This window comes from Xyrauchen texanus, chromosome 14, assembly GCF_025860055.1.
Source record: "Xyrauchen texanus isolate HMW12.3.18 chromosome 14, RBS_HiC_50CHRs, whole genome shotgun sequence".
NCBI classification, from domain to species: Eukaryota; Metazoa; Chordata; class Actinopteri; order Cypriniformes; family Catostomidae; genus Xyrauchen; species Xyrauchen texanus.
In genome coordinates this window covers 16493722-16514851 of record NC_068289.1, presented here as the reverse complement: position 1 = coordinate 16514851, position 21130 = coordinate 16493722, and the positions used below count along the sequence as shown (strand labels likewise).

At 40.7% G+C, this 21130-nt stretch overlaps 1 protein-coding gene across 3 annotated transcripts in view; it reads right to left on the bottom strand.

The window, feature by feature from the left end:
• Positions 1 to 21130, bottom strand: part of LOC127654692 (unconventional myosin-Ib-like) — a 146717-nt gene that overhangs the window by 90230 nt on the left and 35357 nt on the right. For all 3 annotated transcript variants that reach the window (XM_052141969.1, XM_052141971.1, XM_052141972.1), the window contains exon 3: positions 18298 to 18413. In XM_052141969.1, coding sequence (XP_051997929.1) covers positions 18298 to 18413 — 116 coding nt within the window. The remainder of the gene's footprint in view (positions 1 to 18297; positions 18414 to 21130) is intronic.

Below are 21130 nucleotides of genomic sequence, written 5' to 3'. Positions count from 1 at the left end.
GTCTCTACAGACAATGCTTGTCTAAAGCATTTGGCATAGCTTATCGATTTAATTAACATAGACTGCTGTGGTTAAGGTCCAGACAATGAATCAAGCATGCTGCAGGAGTTTTAATGTTAAAACGCCCGTTATAGGATTTTTTCCACCCTTTTAGTTCATCTAAAAATTACAATTCTGTCATTATTTACTCATGTTGTTCCAAACCTGTTTGATGTCTATTTTTAAATTCATTTGAAGAACTTTAATGCAGCTCTTTTTCATACATTGAAAGTTCACAGTAGGTCTGGGCCACATAGCCAAAATTATTATCACAATATTTGTTCCCCATATTGTTTAATATCGATATTTGGGGGAGATAATGCATTACACATGTTTGTTAGACCTCAATAATGAATTAATTTAAACTTTAAATAACTTTTACACTTTTAACGTAAACTCCACAGTGTAAGCTACCTTTTAATTTAAAGTACAATGGGTATACTCAGTTTAGGAATTAATTCTACATGACCTCTTTGTCACAATCTTATAGTCTTCAGTGGACGTTTGACTCTCCTCATGGTCATTCATTTTTAAATTTCTGACAATGTTCTTCATTCTGGTTTTTTGCTAAGTGCCAGCTATCCACTGAAAGACTTTCTTGCCCCTTTTCAAAAATGTGCCGATATTAAAGCAATATGGATCAAGAAAACACGTTTAACTATATAGCACATAAAAACAGCAATGGTGTTGATGTTGGAGTTGCTTTTATGTTCAGTCGACAGCTGTATTGCATTGTCAGTTCTGTCGGTACACAATGATGTTAAATTGGCTGGATAGCTAGCAGCTACCTAGCCTCATTACTGGTTTACATGACATCAGGGCTAGGTAGCCGCTAGCCAGCTAATACTTCCTAACAGACTGATTTCATGACTGCGATTCAGTTAACTAGTTGTGTGTATATCTTTGCCAAACAGCTAGCATTTAGCAACACGAATCTTATTGTCTAGATGAAGAACATTACTCAAATGTTTATCATCAATACAAAGGAATTTTTTCATGATAAATAGAGGTCGTTTTATTGCCCAGCCCAGTGACACGGTCACATTTTTAGCTGCAGAAAGGACAAAGAAACAACATAAAACCACAAAGAATGTAGTTTATATGACTTGTGTGTTATATTCTAAAGCCTAAAAAAGGCTTCAGTTTGATGCAAACACTAAAGTCGAATGCTCAGCTTTCATTTATGCACATACACAGAAGGCTGGCGCATCTACGCAATGACTGCTATGAGATACTGGACTATTCATCTTCAAGAGTTTCGACCCATATCATTATATATATCATTATATTCTAGATATCATTATATTCCTTCAGACTTGAGTTACACGTGTGCAGGTATCTCCAGACCTCCTCAAAATACATGCTTTTGACGTGCATTTACATTTACATTTATGTATTTGGCAGACGCTTTTATCCAAAGCGACTTACAGAGCCCTTATTACAGGGACAATCCCCCTGGAGCAACCTGGAGTTAAGTGCCTTGCTCAAGGACACAATGGTGGTGGCTGTGGGGTTCGAATCAGTGTCCTTCTGATTACCAGATTACCAGTTATGTGCTTATACCACTACACCACCACCACCACCACTCCACGTGCACATCCACTGTTGTTGTTTTCAGCTTTGTCTCCTGTTGTTTAGTTGCCATTACACCTAGTGCTTCTTTGTGACAGCAATGGCTCAACGGAGTGTTTATTTACTATTGAATAGGATAAATCCATCAACACTTGTTAAACTTAGAGATTTATTAGATTTAAAAAAAAATGGACGCATTTTGGCACACAAGCCTTCATCTTGGATTACAAAGTTAGAACAGAGAAGATACAAAGCAGTTATTTAGGTACATACAAGAGTATCATCAAGCTAATGAGATGGATAGGACAATCTCATCTATCAATCAAGGAACGGCAGTTTCAATTGCCCTAATTAGGCAAATGAGTAGGTCAATAAGAAAACCAAACCCATCAAATTTCACATCATGGAGACAATTCCCAATCATATAGATATGCATCTAATAAATAAAAAAAAAAGTGTTCCTGGATTTATCCTCTTCGATTGTACTTGGTCTTCTTCATGCACCTTGTCTGTAGGTGAAGTTGCACCAGACTGATTACTCTTGTTTATTTACTAAAAATCTTGAACCTTCTGAAAATGCTGCATTGTCACATCCAACCAAGTTTATTGTCATTAAGGCGAAACAACATTGATACTCAAAGAATAATGACTTGATTGTATAAAGGGTACAAATTCTTCAGAAGACTTGAAATAAAGGGTACAAATTCATATGGACAACTTCTGATACTTTTATGCAGTTTTTTTGCCCTGTTTGGAGCTCGACAGAGTTGGTCACTATGAACTGATTTGTATGGAAATGAGCAGCATGAAGCTTCTTATATATTCAAATTTGAAAATACAAAAGCACACAGGTTTGAAAATATATGATGGAGAGTAAATAATGCAGAATTAAATTTTTCATTAAACCTTTCCTAGAAGGATATAACTAAAGCAAATTTTGGAAACTTCATTTTTGGCTATTGTAGGCTCATGGATTTTTACTTGCTCTTGCTGGCTCACACTTCCTTAATTGCTGGAAATCTTGCAAACTTTAAGATTTTCTCTATGTACTAATGTATTGTTTGTGATCCAAATATGCAGGATATTTAAGCCTCAAATAATAATAAATGCTTTCCTTGGCTTAAAACCATATGGTTTGTGTTCCTGAGCTATGAACTGCTCTGTTAAGTAAAACCAAATAGCACAATGTGCTAAACACATGGGACCATGTTCTTACATGAACCTATGGCTTTGAGGAAAAATCAGATTTTTCCTGCTGTGTGAACAAAGACAATTTTTTTGAGTGTCAGTTCAAACTGCAAGTTAAATGTGTCCACATCAGATTTTTTCTGTTCAGACAACAGTCGAATTTATGTCCACATTAGTTGTCATGGTAATGCAGAAAACTTGCGTATATTCACCATGCATGAGATTTTAGCGATGGACGTTTTACCACTGATTCTGCTTTCATTGAGGGAGTATCCAAATATGAACATTATTCACAGACAACGGCTTAAAATGGGAGAGGTGGCATATGCAATGTTTGTTGTTGCCCATTTTAGCGGAGATGTCCTGAATTTTGGCCGAAATTACGACGTCTCATCTCATTTTATCTTGGGGTCCTGTATTTTAGCAGAGAGCGAAACATCCCGTACTGAAGCATAACAATTTCAGACGGTGACACAAGGACCCACGTCCTGTGATAAAATGCTCAAGCATCCCGTATTTGCGTGACATTCAATACTTTATCATGTTGTGGTTTCTCACAACCAGCATGGATTACTGCACTTTAGCGCATATCTTTGGGTAAAGTAAGCCAATGTCTGAGTTATTTAAGAGGTTTGCAGTGCTTTGTGTGCCCTGTAACACATAAATGGCATATGGGTGTGCTTCATTTAGAAGTGATGATCTCAATGCCCTATTTACCTTCCCCTGTGAGAGTTTTGTAGGGCTGAAATGTGCAATAAAACAAGCTGAACTCAGTCATTTTTATTAAAAATTCTGTTTGTAATGAACCCACTGCATGGCCATCATTATCTGTGAAGGCATTAATTATGCCGTTCGGAGTACAGTATGTTTTCTCATCGTAAAACCTGATGTACAACAACCGTCGTGCACAGCAAATGATGAAAAAAATCCCACATGAAATCCGATCTGACCATTCAGACTGAGATGCATTAAGGAAAATCTGATTTTAATTGTATTCCAAACCACCTACAAATGTGGTTTGGATGAGGATTTAATGTGTTTTTGTTCTGTTCAGACTTCAAAAACCTAAACAGATTTGAGTGATTGCATCCAAAAAATCTGATTTTTTCTGCCTGTGTGAACATAGCCTTAGAGGTGAAGTCCATTAACACAAGACATCAACACACCACTGAATATCCACCACCTACCATCTGCCTGATGCAAACACAATAAATCTAACAGGTAAGAAAAACTTTGTATAAAAGGGCCCCCCCAAGAAGCAGTGTATTGTTAACAAAAGCTAAAACAAAAAACTAATGAAATAATTTGTTAAATAAGTGGGGAAAAAAACCTGAAAAAAAAAGTACATTTTCATGTCTTCAATAAAATAAAAATCCACATCAATTCAATTACCATTAATTATTTTAGTTTTTGATACACAGTATATTATACAAGTTGTAACCTTTAAAACTTGCCTATAATAAATTCCACTAGATACTGATAATCCTGAGAAATTTAACAGTTAAACATTTTAATTATTGCAAAATGTAAATCTCATCAGTTGAAGAATATACTAAAACTACAATAAAAACGAAATATCCTGAAAAACTAATCAAACTAGAAAACAATAAAAAAGTAAACTAAAAAGCAATTCAAATAAAAAAAAAATAAACAATGAAAAATAAAAAAAGAGACAAACTGAACATATACTAGAAATAAAAACTATATTAAAAATGTAAAAACTATAAAAACACTGCTACCAAGACATTGATATACCGAAAGCATTTTTTTATTTCATAAGTGATGTTCTGGAAGAAAAGACAAAAGGGCATTACAACGTTCTCTTACGAGAGGTTCTCTCGTATTGCGTAAGCTAGCTTACGCTACGGGAAAGATTCATCTTTTCTGAGATATTAAAGCCAAAATATTATCCTTAATTTTGTATCCATTGTCAACGCAGTGCAGCAACTGCATACCTTGAGCGGGCTAGCTAGCGAGCTCATTGGTTGCTCTGCGGCAACTGCTGCAGCCTATAGACGAACTTGAGTGAACTTGCGTCCAATGACAGGCGCTCGCGCCGTCAATGTATCAAAGCCCGCCAGAATGGGCGTGGCTAGAGTGCATATAAGCGTAAGTTCGTAGGCTGGAACCCTGATTTTCATCTATTCAGCAAAGCTCTTCGCATCTCTGAACTGCAAAAGCCGCGTCACCGTTCGAGGGGCATCTAGCAAGCTTGGACAGCGCTCGAAGAAGCCGGCCGTCTTCGCCACCTTCAGCCATCCTGCGAGCTACGCCATCCGGCAACGTATCCTTTTTAGAGCAAGCAAGTTCCTCAGCAAACTTCACAAAAAGAGCAACGAGTGTCTTTTTTAAGATGCCTCGCACCACATGCACCTCATGAGCGCCGGAGACCGCCACCTCTTCTGCGCTCTCTGCCTGGGACTGGAACATGCAGAGCTCACCCTCGCTGACGGCGGATGCGACCTCTGCGAGGAGCTTCCCATGTCGACCCTGCGGGCTCGACTCGAAGCACTCAAAACCGCGCAGAAAGAAGCGCCGTTCCCAAAGGCTGCCGGAACCGGTGTTAGAAGCGACTACCTCGCCGGAGCCTCTCCCTTGAGCCTCGCTTTCACCCTCCCCGCCCCCCCGGGACGCGCAGTTGCCATCTCGGATGACGAGGCGGAGGATAAGGGCTGCTGTTCCATCATGGCTTCGGACAGCGAGGAGTGGTCAGGCTCCCAAGCCGCCTCCTCGGCCCAGGAATCCAGCAGGACCCGCGCCGGAGTCGAGGAAGAACTAACGCGCCTCCTCACACAGGCCGTCGACCGCCTCGGGCTCGAGTGGTCACCGCCCTCTGAGCAGGCTCCCAACAGACTCGACGGCTGCTTTCTTCAGAGCTGTCGCCGCGTGGCGCCCGCGGCCCGGGCCGCTCCCTTCCTGCCGGAACTCCACGCCGAGCTCTCTAAATCGTGGAACGCGCCTGTCTCGGCCAGGAACCGATCCCATGTCTCCATCGCTTCGGTGGACGGCGCCACCGAGAGGGGCTACTCTTCCATCCCTCCAGTCGAGGATTCGGTAGCAGCACATCTTTGCCCGCCCTCCGCGAGATGGCGGTCTATGCCAGTGCTCCCGTCTAAGGCCTGCAGAACTACTTCCGCCTGTGTTGGCCGCGCCTATGCCGCCGCCGGCCAAGCCGCATCTGCTCTGCATTCCATGGCCGTTTTACAGATCCTCCAAGCGGACCTTCTTCGAGAGTGGGATGAGAAAGGCAGGCACCCAGAGGCTGTTTCAGATCTAAGGAGCGCAACGGATCTCGCCCTTCGCGCCACCAAAGCTGCAGCTCAAGCCGTAGGGAAGTGCATGGCCGCGCTGACTGTGACCGAGAGATACCTATGGCTAACGCTAGCCGACATGGGAGAAGCTGAACGCTCCACGTTCCTCAACGCGCCGCTCCGTCCGGTCTCTTCGGTTCCGCGGTGAGTGGCATTGTTGACCGTTTCTCGAAAGTCCAGAAAGCCACCCAATCCATGAATCTCTTCCTGCCTCGTCGCGCTAGCTCCTCTGCAGGCCGCCCACGTGACCAGCCTCCTGCACGAGCCTCTTCACAGCGCCCAGCTCAGCAAAGCCAGACTTCTCAGCGTCGACAGGGCGGCCGCCCTAGAACGCGTTCAGACAGCCGCCACAGATTGCCGCCCCCCCGCAGGCCTCGGCCTAAGATTGCGCTGAAACCTGAGCAACCGAAGTCCTCCTAGCTTTGTTAAGGAAACGACAGCTCAGTCCCGCTGCGGCCGGACCACCGTCAAAGCTTCGCCCCCTGTCAGTCCCCTTCTCTCAGGCTACTGCAGTGGTGGATTCAGCAGCCAACAAGCCCGTGATACTGCCCGCTTGCCTGCACTCAAATGCCGTTTTCACGGCAACCCAAAGAAAGCTTGTGAAAAGCAAACATGCCTTATGTGTAGAAAATGTGCCCACAATCCAGTGTTCACCCCTACACACAAGCATTACACTTCCTGTGTCCCTATCAGAGCCCACTCACATAAAGCAGGCACAGCCAGCTCGAGTGTTAGAGTCAATAAACGCGCCCACGAATCTGTCAGCGCTGCTTGTCTTGAGTGACCAAGTGACTCCAAGGTCATTTTAAAGCCTAGACACGGCTATGTCCCCAAGGTGATCGGTACTCCTTTCAGAGCACAAATCATTTCCCTATCGGCGCTGCCAGCATCCGATAGCGAACGCGACGCCAATCTCCTTTGCCCAGTCAGAGCACTGAGATTGTATACTGCGCGCTCCGCCTCCTTCAGACGCTCTGAGCAGCTTTTCGTTTCGTTCGGAGGGCGCACCAAAGGTTTCGAAACAGACACCGTCTAGATGGATAGTGGATGCTATTGCTGCCGCGTACGCGTCAAAAAAGACCTACCATGCCCGTTAGGCATTAGGGCTCACTCCACTAGAGGCATGGCCTCCTCGTGGGCATGGTCCAGCAGGATTTCCATTCACGACATATGTGTGGCAGCGGGCTGGGCTTCCCCCTCCACCTGTGTCAGATTTTACAATCTGGAAGTGCCCGCCCTGCAGGCAAAACTACTAGCGGTTTAATACGCTACAGCTCCCCTGGTGAGCTGCACTGATGGGACACATTCCACACAGACCGGCACCGCCGCTCTGTCTTTCCCTTCCCACTATGTGCTTATGTATTACACACACACTGGCCCGCACTCTTGCCGCCAAATATTATTTTCCCACTCACAAGGGCTCCCCGGTCCCCCCACCCCGGGGCTCATGCAGTGGATGCTTGAGCGCGACGGCGTTGACAATGGGTTCCCGTAGCATAAGCTAGCTTACGCAATACGAGAGAACCTCTCGTGAAGAGAACGAATCGGTTACCTTACGTAACCTCGGTTCTCTCTAGAAGAGGGAACGAGTATTGCGTAGCCGGCCGTGCTTCGCGCCACGCAGCGATTTTCGCTTCATTCAATGAAAACCAGGGTTCCAGCGTACGAACTTACGCTTATATGCACTCTAGCCACGCCCATTCTGGCGGGCTTTGATACAGTGACGGCGCAAGCACCTGTCATTGGACGCAAGTTCACTCAAGTTCGTCTATAGGCTGCAGCAGTTGCCGCAGAGCAACCAATGAGCTCGCTAGCTAGCCCGCTCAAGGTAGGCAGTTGCTGCACTGCGTTGACAATGGATACAAAATTAAGGATAATATTTTGGCTTTAATATCTCAGAAAAGATGAATCTTTCCCGTAGCGTAAGCTAGCTTACGCAATACTCGTTCCCTCTTCTAGAGAGAACCGAGGTTACGTAAGGTAACCGATTCGTTATTAAGCCAAATTATTCTTCGGTTTTCTACATGCAGCTACTTCTCGTGCGTAAGTCAATACAAATTTCGTCGTACAGTTTGCACTGTGTCACTGTGTGTATTTCGCCAATGAGAAAGCGGAGAACAAACTCATTGACAGCCATCCACTGGCTTGACTGTATACCACACACAGAGGGCCAATAAAACCCAAAGACAGCACAGCAGTGTGAAGCTCCAATCTGTTTATGAGATTGAAGTGACACCAGGGCTCTTGAACAACATGTGCTTGCCAGAATGAAGAGCTTTAATTCATCCTGGGTCATTAACTAAAACATCATCAACACCAAAGTTCAAGTGCACATTCCAGCGGTCAGACAAGATTTAATGTCGAGCAGTTCCAAAAGACGTCCTTCAAATGGCAAGAAAGTAAGGGAACCCTTCGGAATTTGTTGGTTTTCTACATTAACTGGTCATAAAATGTGATCTCATCTTCATCTTCACAAGTATAGACAAAGCACAATGTGTTTAAGCTAACAACACACAAACAATTATAAATGTTCATGTTGTTATTGAACATTCATAGTGCTGTGGAAAAAGTAAGTAAACCCTAGGATATAATGACTGTCCAATAATCATTTTGGAGGAATAACCTCAACCAAGCATTTCCGATAGCTGCAGATTAGACCTGCAAAATGTTCCAAAAGAATTTGAAATTTTTTCCTTAAATAACCATATTCTTAGGATGTCTGGTGTGAACGGCTCTCTTGAGGTCATTCCACAGCATCTCTACTGGGTTAAGGTCTGGCTCTGACTGGTCTACTCCAAAAGGTGTATTTTCTTTTTTTGAAGTCATTCTGTAGTGGATTCACTTCGAGGTTTAGGGTCATTGTACTGCTGCATCATCAAGCTTCTACTGAGCTTCAGCTGGCACACCGCCACCCTGACATTATACTGAAGGACATTGTGATAAACGTTTTCTCTCGATGATAGCAAGTGGTTAAGGCCCGAAGCAAAAAAGCAACCCCAAATCATGATGCTCACTCCACTGTTCTTCACCGTTGGGATGATCATATGTTGGTACACAGTGCCCTTTTTACACCATACGTAGAGCTGCGTGTTCTTCCCAAACAATTAAACCATAGTTTCATCAGTCCATAAAACATTTTCCCAGAGTGTTGTGGAGTGTCAAGATGGTCTTTGGCAAACTTCAGGCACGCAGTTTTTGTTGGAATGCAGCAGTTTCCTTCATGGTGCCCTGCTATGGACATCATGGCTGTTTAATATCTTCCGTATAGTAGACTCATTTACAGTGATGTTAACCAGTTCCAATGAATCCTCCAATCTTTAGCTGTCACTCTAGGGTTCTTTTTTGCCTCACTGAGCATTCTGTGATGTGCCCTTTGAGCCATATTGGCTGACCGCCACTTCTAGGGACAGTAGCCACGGTACTAAATCGTCTCCATTTATAGATAAGTTTTCTAACGGTGGAGAAATTAATATCTAAGCTCTTTGAGATAACTTTGTAACCCTTTTCAGCTTCATGCAAAGCAACAATTCTTGATCGTAGGTCTTCTGAAATCTACGTTTTGCAAGGCATGGTCCACGTCGGCAGAAGCTTCTTGTGAATAGCAAACTCAAAACGTTTCAGTGCTTTTTATAAGTCAAAGTACCTCTAAACCACACCTACAATCTCTTTTCAATTACTGGATGCCAAGTTTGCCAACTCCTGGCACTAATTTGCTTTTTTTGTTGTCTTTAGCCTAGGGATTTCTTTAATGAAGATTAGATGATCTTTTAAAACCAATTAATGCAGAAAAACAGCTAATTACAAAGGGTTCACATACTTATTCTTCCAATGTATTCGTGAAAAGACAAGTTGATTCAAAATGTTTAAAATGTAAGATTTAAAATCTAGTTAAAATAATCCAAGCATGTTTTCCACACAGATTTTCACTAAATGTTTTTTGTAAACATTTTAGTATTTAAAATGCCACATGTAGCCTTAAGTGAATATATAAGTGACGACTGATTCAGTTAAATGAGTCAAACTTACCAACTGTAGAACCATTTAAGATACTGAATTAAAATCCAAGACACTAAATTAAAACATCTCCAACTTGGCGCTCTTATACTCACAAGTCAAGAGACTTGGGAGTATCATAAAATTTGTTTTACATTACAGTTTTTGGAAACTTGATGGCCAAATAAAAAATATTAAACAACATAGTATTTGGGATATATAGGAAACCAGCAGATGTGTGTCACCTCCAATGAGTGTCTTTAAACACAACATCAATTGAAGACATTCAATGACCATGGTGGTCTTAGCCACTTCATTGTCTCCACAGCTTTATCCACCTCTGAAGTTCAGGCTTACTAAATGCTGGTATGTGTATGAGTTCTCAAAAGCCTCAGGGGCCCATCTGTACATTCAGAAAACACTGCACAGGTGGCTTGAGCTTTGAGGAAAACTGGACATTCATAACGGTTAGCATACCTTCTACATTATCAAAGTAATCCTAAAGTAATAGTCAGCATCAATTCTCGCTGAGCTACCCAGTCCCCGCCTAGATCTCAATGTTAATTGTGTAAACACTTTGGTTCAATCCACCAGAAGTCCTCAACATAAAAGTGGACATGATCGGCTAAAAGTGATGCCTGGATCCTGCTAAGATTAGTTTATCTTTCATTTTATTGGGATTTTCAGCTGTCAGGATGACCCTTGCAAGCTGCCCAGTTTGGTGTGGAAAAATAAACAGTCCTGGGTGGCAGAGTATCTAAAATCTAAGGTGTCTTGGAAGAGTGTTCCTTACTCTTCACCTCTCCAAAAAGACACTTTAGCTTACCTCATTCTGTGTGTTTATATATATTCCCAACTCACAGAGCAGACTGGCTATTCTCTTCCATCAAACATTAAAAAAAATTACACAAAAAGGGATTGGCTCTTTTTCCCCATGTAAAATAAGCCTTACATATCTACTACCAGAATTTGTGGTTGAGAAAGGGAATAAAGCTAAAATCCCTAATCGTTTTTCAGTCTTCCACAAATTACCTATGCTCACAACCATTTAGGTCTGTCTGTCAAGTTGAGGCTCTTTCAGACCAAAGAAATATTACATCTCTTGACAGACAGGCAAACTTGAAAAACAGTCCATTCTCATTTGACACAGTGACCTGAAATATGACCAGCAGTTATTATATGTAGCTTTTAGTGTAATAGCCTTGTTTGTGCAGGCTTAGATGAAGATCTTAAGTTTCACGTAATCAGTGGTTGTATGAAGAACATTGACCATGTTTACATGCACTTAAGGAAATGGTTTATTCCAGGGTTTTTGCAATAAGCAGATTCTGAAACATCATGTAATCGAGAATGCAGATTTCCTTATACCACTTCAGGGATTAAGAGAAAGCGGTTGAACACATCTGGGCATCTCTCAGAGAACGCTGCATAATGTGGACTTGTAAACACATAAGCGTGAACAGACCGGATAACAAACTTCAAAAGGATGGAGCCCAACAAGAAGTCAACAAAGTGAAAAGAATTCAACATTTCTGGGAGTACAGTGGAAAAAGCACATACTATAAACCATACCCATTTATACACACCGATGTAAAATATCGACTGTCCCTCACGTTTATGTATATGTGCTGAAGAACATTGGGGGAATCCCAGAGTTCGATGTAAGAGGGAAACCCCACTATTCCACAGGTTGCAATGGAAAGTTAAGAAAACAAACAGCAACAAATCTGGAATATCTGGAAATAAAGCAAAGCAACAGAGAATAAAATAGCAAAGTTGTCCTCAGATGCCATGTTTGTTATACAAGCATGCTGCTTACAGACTGAGCCACATGCAGGGTTGGGTATCGAGTTTGATACATTTTAGACACCGACCAAATTGCCACTAAACTATCGAGTGTCAAAAAAATGTCTTGTTGTTCAGTACCAAATTTTTATACCATCTAAGGGGTTAATCTCGTCAACATCAGTGATAAGCACGTAGCATGCTACATGTGCCCAAATCTAAAAGTGAAATGCTGAGAGATGCATTTAGGCATCAAGGAAAAACACTAGTTTATGCCGGATATGCCCAGAGATGCGGCTCACACGTGAGGCTGTAGTGTGTATGTGTCTCAACCCCAATAGATGTAAAAGATATAGAAAAGATCAAATGTGTGGCTACATTTCACCAGGCTCGATGCAAACAGCGTGCAATGCAATATTTGCGACAAAATAATTGCTGCCAAGGCCAGCAACACGACAAATCTGATGAAGCACTTCACTAGCATGGAATAAACTTATGAGCAGAAAGTTGCTCCGTCTTCGACTGCAAGAAGACCGAGCCGGTGCAGTCATCCTCTCAGCGCCCTGCCACAGAGCTTCCTTCAACATGCCCACCACACGAGTCCTCTTCCAAAACTACTGATGAATGCAGTGGTGCTATGACTGGGACTCCGACAGGTAGGTTAACGTTTAGCAACAAACAAACAAAATCGGCTAACTTCTAGTGGTACATGTTGTGTACTTGTTAAATTAACGTTTCTCTATGCAGTGACATAGTCCTATAAACTGTGACCTACGTAACATTAGATATTGTTTGGATGTATGGCTATAGATAGCTAGCTAAATCGATGCTAAAAATGCTTTAAGGTTGACAGTAACTGATCAAGTTTAACTCACATTAAACTAGTTCTCTTGTTAAACCGTACTTATCCTTCGGGTTGGCTGAATTAACAGTTTAGCTTTTTTTTTCCTCTTCACATTAATGTTATAGCCTCTGCCCCTGCCGACCCTGGCGTGAGGAGACCAGAAGGCTCTGGAGATGAGTCTTTGAGTCTGTAAATCAAGTCAACAAACTGAAAAAAATAAAACCAAAGTTTTTAATCTTGTTAAAACGGATTTCATAAAATTGGTATTGGAAAAAGTAGCGTTTAGGAACCGGTATCAAAGTCAAGATATCGGTATCGATATCTACATTTTTTGAACGATACCCAGCCCTAGCCGCATGTATACTGGAGAAAAGAGTATGCCACAAAGCGTATGATGTCCATGTAAATGTAGTCAATTATTTTACATTGTCTTTTTGTACAGTAAGCACACTCAAAACTGACACTATAAAACCCCAAAAGAGATTAAAACATTTTTAAGAAAAGGGTCGCATGACCACTCAATGGTTAGGAAAAAGATGATTGTGGAAGGACAATACCCTTCCAAAACCTGTCATCGTCTCATCTTACACAGACCTAAAACACAAATGTCCAAACAGATGGTCTGACTTGGAGATTAGGATAGTCTTTTACCAAGACTTCACTTAAAGAAGAACCTCACAGTCTTTGAGGAGGACCTCTTTTAATAAGACCTTATTCCAAACCTCTCATCCAACAGGAGAATTTATCTTCTAAGGCCCAAAACATACTCTATGCAAGCATGTAAATACAAGCGCTTAATTTCATGAGTCTGAAATATGTCCGCATTTGCGTGCTTGCCAGAATCTCCATGACATGAAGACCACAATTCCACATAACTGTTTTGATTGCTCTCTCAAAATCAATTCAGAGGTAATTTTTTATTTTATTTACTCAATGAGGTACTCAAAAAGGTGTATATGTCTGAAGCTGTCTGGAATTAAAGCAACTTCACTAACAACAGTCCGTAATCCCGGCTCAGGCAGGATAAGATGCAAAAATCACGCAACTGATGATCATGTACATTGATCCAGATTGAAGCGTCTCAGCGGGTGTTTACAGAAAGCAGAGATTTGCACATGTACTACCTGTAACTGCAGTTTTAAGCAGCTTGGTATATGCTCTACTATTATGGTGCATGTTTGCAAGTTCAAATCTTATTTCAAGGCAGTGTTCCTTCAGAAAGTTCTTTTAACTGTCGTAAGGGTGACTTTATTTTGTGCATGAAGCTCATGACTGAAAACAGCTAGCAGGATACCGATTAGAAAGACTTTGGGCTCTTAATAATATTTTTTAAAATGATTAAAAAAAACAAAAGCACAGACTTGACTAAAACTCACCCAAATGCTTGAAAGTAGTGTAATGGGATGTAAACAAGGTGAACTGCTTTGTGCCTGACAGACTAAATATGGTTAAAATGAATTTTCTGGGTTTAATACAAGTTAAAGGGTTAGTTCACCCCAAAAAAATTATTATCCCATAATTTACTCACACTCAAGACATCCTAGGTGTATATAACCTTATTTCAGCAAAACACAATCACAGTTATATTAAAAAATATCCTGGCCCTTCAGACGACCATCCATGCATTCACTAGCTTCCTCTATCCTCGTCAATTCTTAGCTTACACTACACCTACGTTATGTGCCGGAACTAGACTCTCGTGAATGCAAGGACAGCCGTTACCGGAAGCCAGTGATTATAGTTTATAAAGTTATAAATATGGATATTTTTCTTACAAAAACGCAATCTAAGGTACCATTCATTCCGATTATAAAGCTTGGAAGAGCCAGGATATTTTTTTTATATAACTCCGATTGTGTTTGGCTGAAAGAAGAAGGTCATATACACATAGGATGGCTTGAGGGTGAGTAAATTATGGGATAATTTTCATTTTTGGGTGAACTAACCCTTTAAGATCAATTCTAGGTTCAATACAAGTTAAGCTCAATTGACAGCATGTGTGGCATAATGTTGATTCCCACAAATAATAAATTTTGACTTAACCCTTCTTTACTTTAAAAGCAGTGTGATGTGATGTACGCAAGATCAAAACTAAGAGCAAATAACATTTAAAATCAGCAATAAAATGTCAAAGATTTCATAAAAAATTTTGCTACTGTAGCTCAACTTACACAAGACACTATTTTTCAGGCTGATTTGGCGAATGCACATCCACGATATAGATGAAAACTGATCAACAACGTCTACCAAAAAGCTGATTCTTTTAACAGAAGCGGGGGGACTTTTTGCACATGAAGCTCACGAATGAAAATCAGCTAGCAGGATAACGATTTAGAAAGACATTGGGCTCTTCATGTTATTTCTGAAAATGATAAAAACACAACAAGCACAGACTTGACTAAAACCTCAACCAAAGGCTTGACAGCAGTGAGAGAATATTGGTTACATGGTTTCACTACTTCCTCTCCCTGCCTCCTGCGTTACTGAGGTTATGACCATAAATACTGTTCAACGGTTTGTGTTGTTTACAGGACCATTTACGGCTTATTGTCCCAGGATGCTGGAATGTGTGGGCCCAGGAGGCCTGTAAGTCCTGGCCTTCGGCTATAATTCCAGAGCCATCTAAGAGGTCTGCTTCTCAGGCATGACAGGAAAAGCAGCTGCCTTGGAATAAGCTCTGAGCCTGGCTTTAGATCAGAGGACCAGGGAGAGCACCAACCCTGACATCACTATTACACTGCGAAGACTTAAGCACATGAATAGGGAAGGGGATTTATAATACTGAAGGAGGGCTTGCATTCCAGAACACATATTCGCTTAAAGCAGATCAGATGAACATGATAAGCAAAAAGAAGAATGTGGAGGAGAGACTAATTTTGAAACTTAAAGCTACAGTATGTAACTTTTAAAAAATAAAATGTTATTAATGAGAAAGTATGATAAACCTATAATAATGATTTATATTTTAGAGCTGTCGGGAAGGATTTTGCGGGAAATTGCATACATATGTCATTTGCCTGTGCGCGTTGACGTCATATCCGTACACAGAGAGAATAAGCAACTGCGCATGTATGGTGTGGGAGAAGCATGAAGCTGAAAGTATGTTGTCACAACAAACGTAATAAAGTAATAAACCCAAATCATCATCGGCTTGGCTTTTCAGAGGTGGCGACAACTCCGAAATCTGAACTGGTTTAAAAGCGACCCAGAGATGTTTTTTTCTTACTAAAGAGGAAAGATATTTTATTGATATGGTTTATGTATAGTTGTGTAATCACACACACACACACACACACACACACACACACACACACACACACACACACACACACACACACACACACACACACACACACACACACAAATAAGTTAATTAGCAACATAAAAAATATTATAGAATGCTAAATGTTTAAGGGCTTTTAGCACAGAAACCATTGGACTAACACTGAAAAACACAGAGGGGACTTTGCCTCCTTATTTCAAAAGTCCACCACATGTCACTGCTGTACACACCTGTTTATATAAATAAATATTTTTTTCAGGGGAGAGTGTGGCAGAATGAGTGGGGAAAGAGTATTACAACAGCCATTCCTTTTTCAATAGTTTTTTTTTTTTAGGGTTGCGTTTTGAGATCCAAATCACTGTCTGGGCTGTTTTTCAGAGGGCAAGTGTGTCTGCTAATCAAACAAAGCAGACTGTTTTGTTTTGATTTGGCAGTAGGGTGAGGTGGCTGGCAGACCACTAGCGAGACAGATGGTCATTAGCTGGAGAAGGGCAGGATGGTGAGATGCCCCTCCCCCCTCTGGGCTGGACCTGATGTCTCAGGGGTCCAGTGGATGCAGCACCTTTCCAGCAGAAGCACTTTAGCAAACATGACACTGCTGGGACCTTCACATTATTAATGAATCAGTTAGAAGTATGTTATCTCAGAAATGACATTTGTCTGCTTTTTATTGCACATTTTTAAAAAAGTATCCAGGACAGTTTCAAATTGTGCAAAATTATACTTTTTATGTTTGATAAAATAGATATCTACACTGATCAGCCACAACATTAAAACCACCTGCCTAATATTGTGTAGGTCCCCCTCATGCTGCCAAAACAGCGCCAACCCGCATCTCAGAGTAGCATTACAAGATGTTATTATTCTCACCACAATTGTTCAGAGCGTTTATCCGAGTTACCATAGACTTTGTCAGATCAAACCAGTCAGGACAATCTCTGTTGACCTCTCATCAACAAGGTGTTTTCATCCACAGAACTGCCGCTCACTGGATGTTTTTTTGTTTTTGGCACCATTCTGAGTAAATTCTAGAGACTGTTGTGTATGAAAATCCCAGGAGATCAGCAGTTACAAAAATATTCAAACCAGCCCATCTGGCAACAACAATCATGCCATGGTCCAAATCATTGAGATCACATTTTTTCCCCCTTCTTATGGTTGATTAATTAACTGAAGCTCCTGACCTGTATGTGGATTATTTTATCCACTGCACTGCTGCCACACAATTGGCTGATTAGACAACCGCATGGATGATTGTTGGTGCCAGACGGGCTGTTTTGAGTATTTTTGTAACTGGGACACACAACAGTCTCTAGAATTTACTCAGAATGGTGCCCAAAAAAAAAAAAATACAACATCCAGTGAGCGGCAGTTCTGTGGATGAAAACACCTAGTTGATGAAAGAGGTCAGAGAATGTCCTGACTGGTTTGAACTGATAAAGTCTAAAGTAACTCAGATAACCACTCTGTACAATTGTGGTGAGAAGAATATAATCTCTCTGAGATGGAGGTTGGTGCTGTTTAGGCAGCACGAGGGGGACCTACACCTATTAGGCAGGTGGTTTTAATGTTGTGGCTTATCAGTTTATACTGCTGAACTGTTCAAATAAAACAAATTACATCCCAGGCTCGAAGAAAAGTGCTTTATAAAGCTGCATTTTTCAACCCTGTTTGTGAATGACTGCATCAATTTTGCATAAACAAAGTTTGCGTATTGCCATCCAGGAGAAAACTATACAGAAGTGATTCAGTTTAAAGTTTTCTGTGGAAAACTGCAGAGAAATGCGGTCTACTTGGCCAGATTTTCATTTATCACTATGTGACAGGGCGGAGGGTGGGGCCGGGTCGTGATTATACACACCCGGTCCCTTATCAGGCTAATTAAGCCTCCGAGAGGGATAAAGGCCGTTTGCTGACTGTGGTGCGACGAGAGAGAGATGGTTTACGGACATGTCCGTCATGTGTTTGTGTTTGTCTTTTGTTTAAGTTAATCATTAAAATATTATTTATATCACCAGGATGGTTCTTGCCTCCTCCTTTCCATTGAACTGCTTTACACACTAACCTTAACTTCACTATGGGCAAAACCCATTTGTTTGAAAATCTGCAGACTATTTAACTTATGCTTCATTGCCATTCATTATAAACATTTCAGAATAAAAATGAACCACCAACTCAAATTCTGCATGCAACTTGGCCAAAAAAAAAAAAAAGCACAATTCTGACATGATGGGGTTTGGAGAGTCTGGACACAGAGAGGATGAGAAGGTTTCTAGACTTACATGTGTGGACTGAGCTCGTAGAAGTTCCTGTTGCGATACTCCTCCACTTTTTCTGCTGTGTAGATGGGCAGGGACTTGTAGGGGTTCATTGAGATCACCACACTGCCAATGTATGTCTGTGGAGAGCGAATAAGAGGAAACAGCTCAAATCAAAGCCCACTAAATAACAAGAAAGAGTCTTGTAGGCTAGTCTATAATCTATAAACTTTTTTGTTGTTGAATACTTTAAACCCACGTTAGCACCATGTAACCAGCTGACTTTGAACAACAACAGTCCGTAATGAATTACGTTAGGGCTTTTCTGTAGACCATTGTAATAACTGTAGACTGTTGTAACGGTGACGGTAATATTTGAGTTCTTATATTTTTTTTTATATAAAATACAATAAAGCTAGTTCAGTCATGATGTTAATTTATGGTAAACCACGAAGGCTAATTTACAATGGGTTCTCTTTAGGAATTTCCAATGGGTTTTTTATAATGAGATTTTTCAATTTATAAGGTAAAATAAGGTTTGTGGTAAACATCACCAGAAGATACTTGGATGTTTTGTTCTACAACACATATTACAAACAATCATACCTCAAATGGAATTTTGAAGCCGCTGTGTTTATAAAAAAATAAAAGCATGTTGCTTACGAGTTCCTAGATAAGGACCAGAAATACAACAAGCATGTGAGTGAACATGCCTGACGAAGCCCCAAACCGTAATAGTTCTTATTTAGCAACTTCTTAGCAACATATCCAATGAACAAAAAAAGGCTTTTAAGATAATGAGTGGCTGGCCACTTTAAACCATGTGGAGGGCTGGATCCGGCCCGTGGGCCATAATTTGCCCAGGTCTGGTCTAAGGGGTGTTGGCTAAGGTTGTTTAAGAAACATAGTTTTTGAAATTTTGTTTGGTGCCACTAGTAGCACAGAAATTACAAGCCTTTAACAAATCCAATTTGCAGTATTCCCTCTAAATTTTAAACTCACCTGGCTCTTTCCACCCCGTAAAACAGAATTGACACATTCTGAGCTTATCAGAGCATTCTCTAGTGTGTAAGCACCGTTAGAAATTTTTGAAGGCTGCATTCCATGATATAATGTAATTTGTTATATATATATATATATATATATATTCATATTAATTTGTAATCTTCAAATAAAATTGTCCTGTTTTTTTTCTGAAACAGGAATTTCACTGGTATTGTGACAACCATAAAATGTATAATGTATTATATTACTTTTTATCAAATCTAGTTCATGATTCCCAACTGTGAGGACACTAGCGGCAGCAGTGTAGAGAGTTCAGCTAAAATCTGCCCCCATCTGCACCATCCAGATTTGAATTCCAGGGTATTGTTCAAGCAGCCGGGGGGCCCCACAAGCAACTGAACGAGAATACAAACAAAACATTTTGGAATCCCAGGAAGCATCAACAAGACCGGGTGGTCAAAACTGTCCAATGATGTCAATGGTGTCTGTGAGTCCATTGCACCACACTCTCGGTGGTTGTTAGAAAATACTGCTGTATTAACTAATGTACTAGTCTTTCAATGCTTTTTTCTGCCATCATCTTTCAATCTAGGATTTGAGCATCTGAGGGACCTGAGAACAATATCTTGTTCTTGCAGCAGTCTTCCACCTTTCATTACAGTGGGTGTTGCATAAGCCTAGCAGGTGGAAGGCCAGACCTCTCCCATGGCAACACGGCCCACAACCAATTGTCAAGTGTTCACAGGAGGCGTAATGACTCCCTTAGATGTACAAAACAAATCTAAATGGAAAGATAAAGAGAAAACTGAAGTTTAAAAACATTTTAAGTGTGACTTAAGTGGTGTCTTAAATTTTGGAGCAACTGTACATGGGAACTCCTACAATCATAAATAGAGATTTTATAAAAAGGCAAATGGTAGCTACTTTTGATGAAGATATAACAGTAAAAATAGTGTGAGTAGGTGTAACAAAACATTTGAAAGTAGTACCATAATAGCAAAAATGTAAATGCTACATGATATGGGTTGAGCACAATTATAAATAAATGAAACTTATGTAAAACCAATTATTTTGCTGAAATAGATGAGTTGCCAAAAAAACCTTCATCCTTTGCATTATAAAAGCTCTATGCAATTCCCTGATGGATTTAAAAACGGTTCACAACAGTGACATCTGGGGAAACAGAGATGTGATCAGTGCATTAGAGCAGGCCTAGGCCAATAAAAATAATTCATTTGGCCCTCAAATGAGTCTAAATGAGACCTGGTGGACCTACATTTAGGCAGAACAAACAACTGTGAAACAATCAAAAAGCATCACTGAAAAAGCAAAAGGGTGTTCTACACACAATCACATCTGTGTTCTTCAACATTAAATGTGCAAATAGACATATATTCCCATAAATACCCTTGTTCTTTCTTGCAGCCAAAAATACTGAGCAAAGTTTAAAGATAGTGATAATTACAAGGACATTTGGTGCATAATTCTATGACTCATATTGTTTGAATCTGATAATGGATCCATTATATATTTTTTGGCAGAGCATTGATTAGATAAGGCCAGAAATGAGCAGGCAATTCTGTGCTTTGGTGTTCATTAAAGTTAAGAGTTGGTGAAATGTTGGACTATGATGTAAAACTGCTTGGCCCATGTATACATAAGGTACTAAAGGTGGGGAAGCTCTTAGAATAGTTTTAATGAACTGCTTTTAAAACGTAGTATAGTTCACCCAAACATTTGCATTCTGTCAATATTTACAGTACATTATTTTTTCCATACAAGTTTATTTAGACCATGGCAGTCAAGCTCCAAAAAAACAAAACATAAAAGTAGCATCTGACCTATGTGCTAC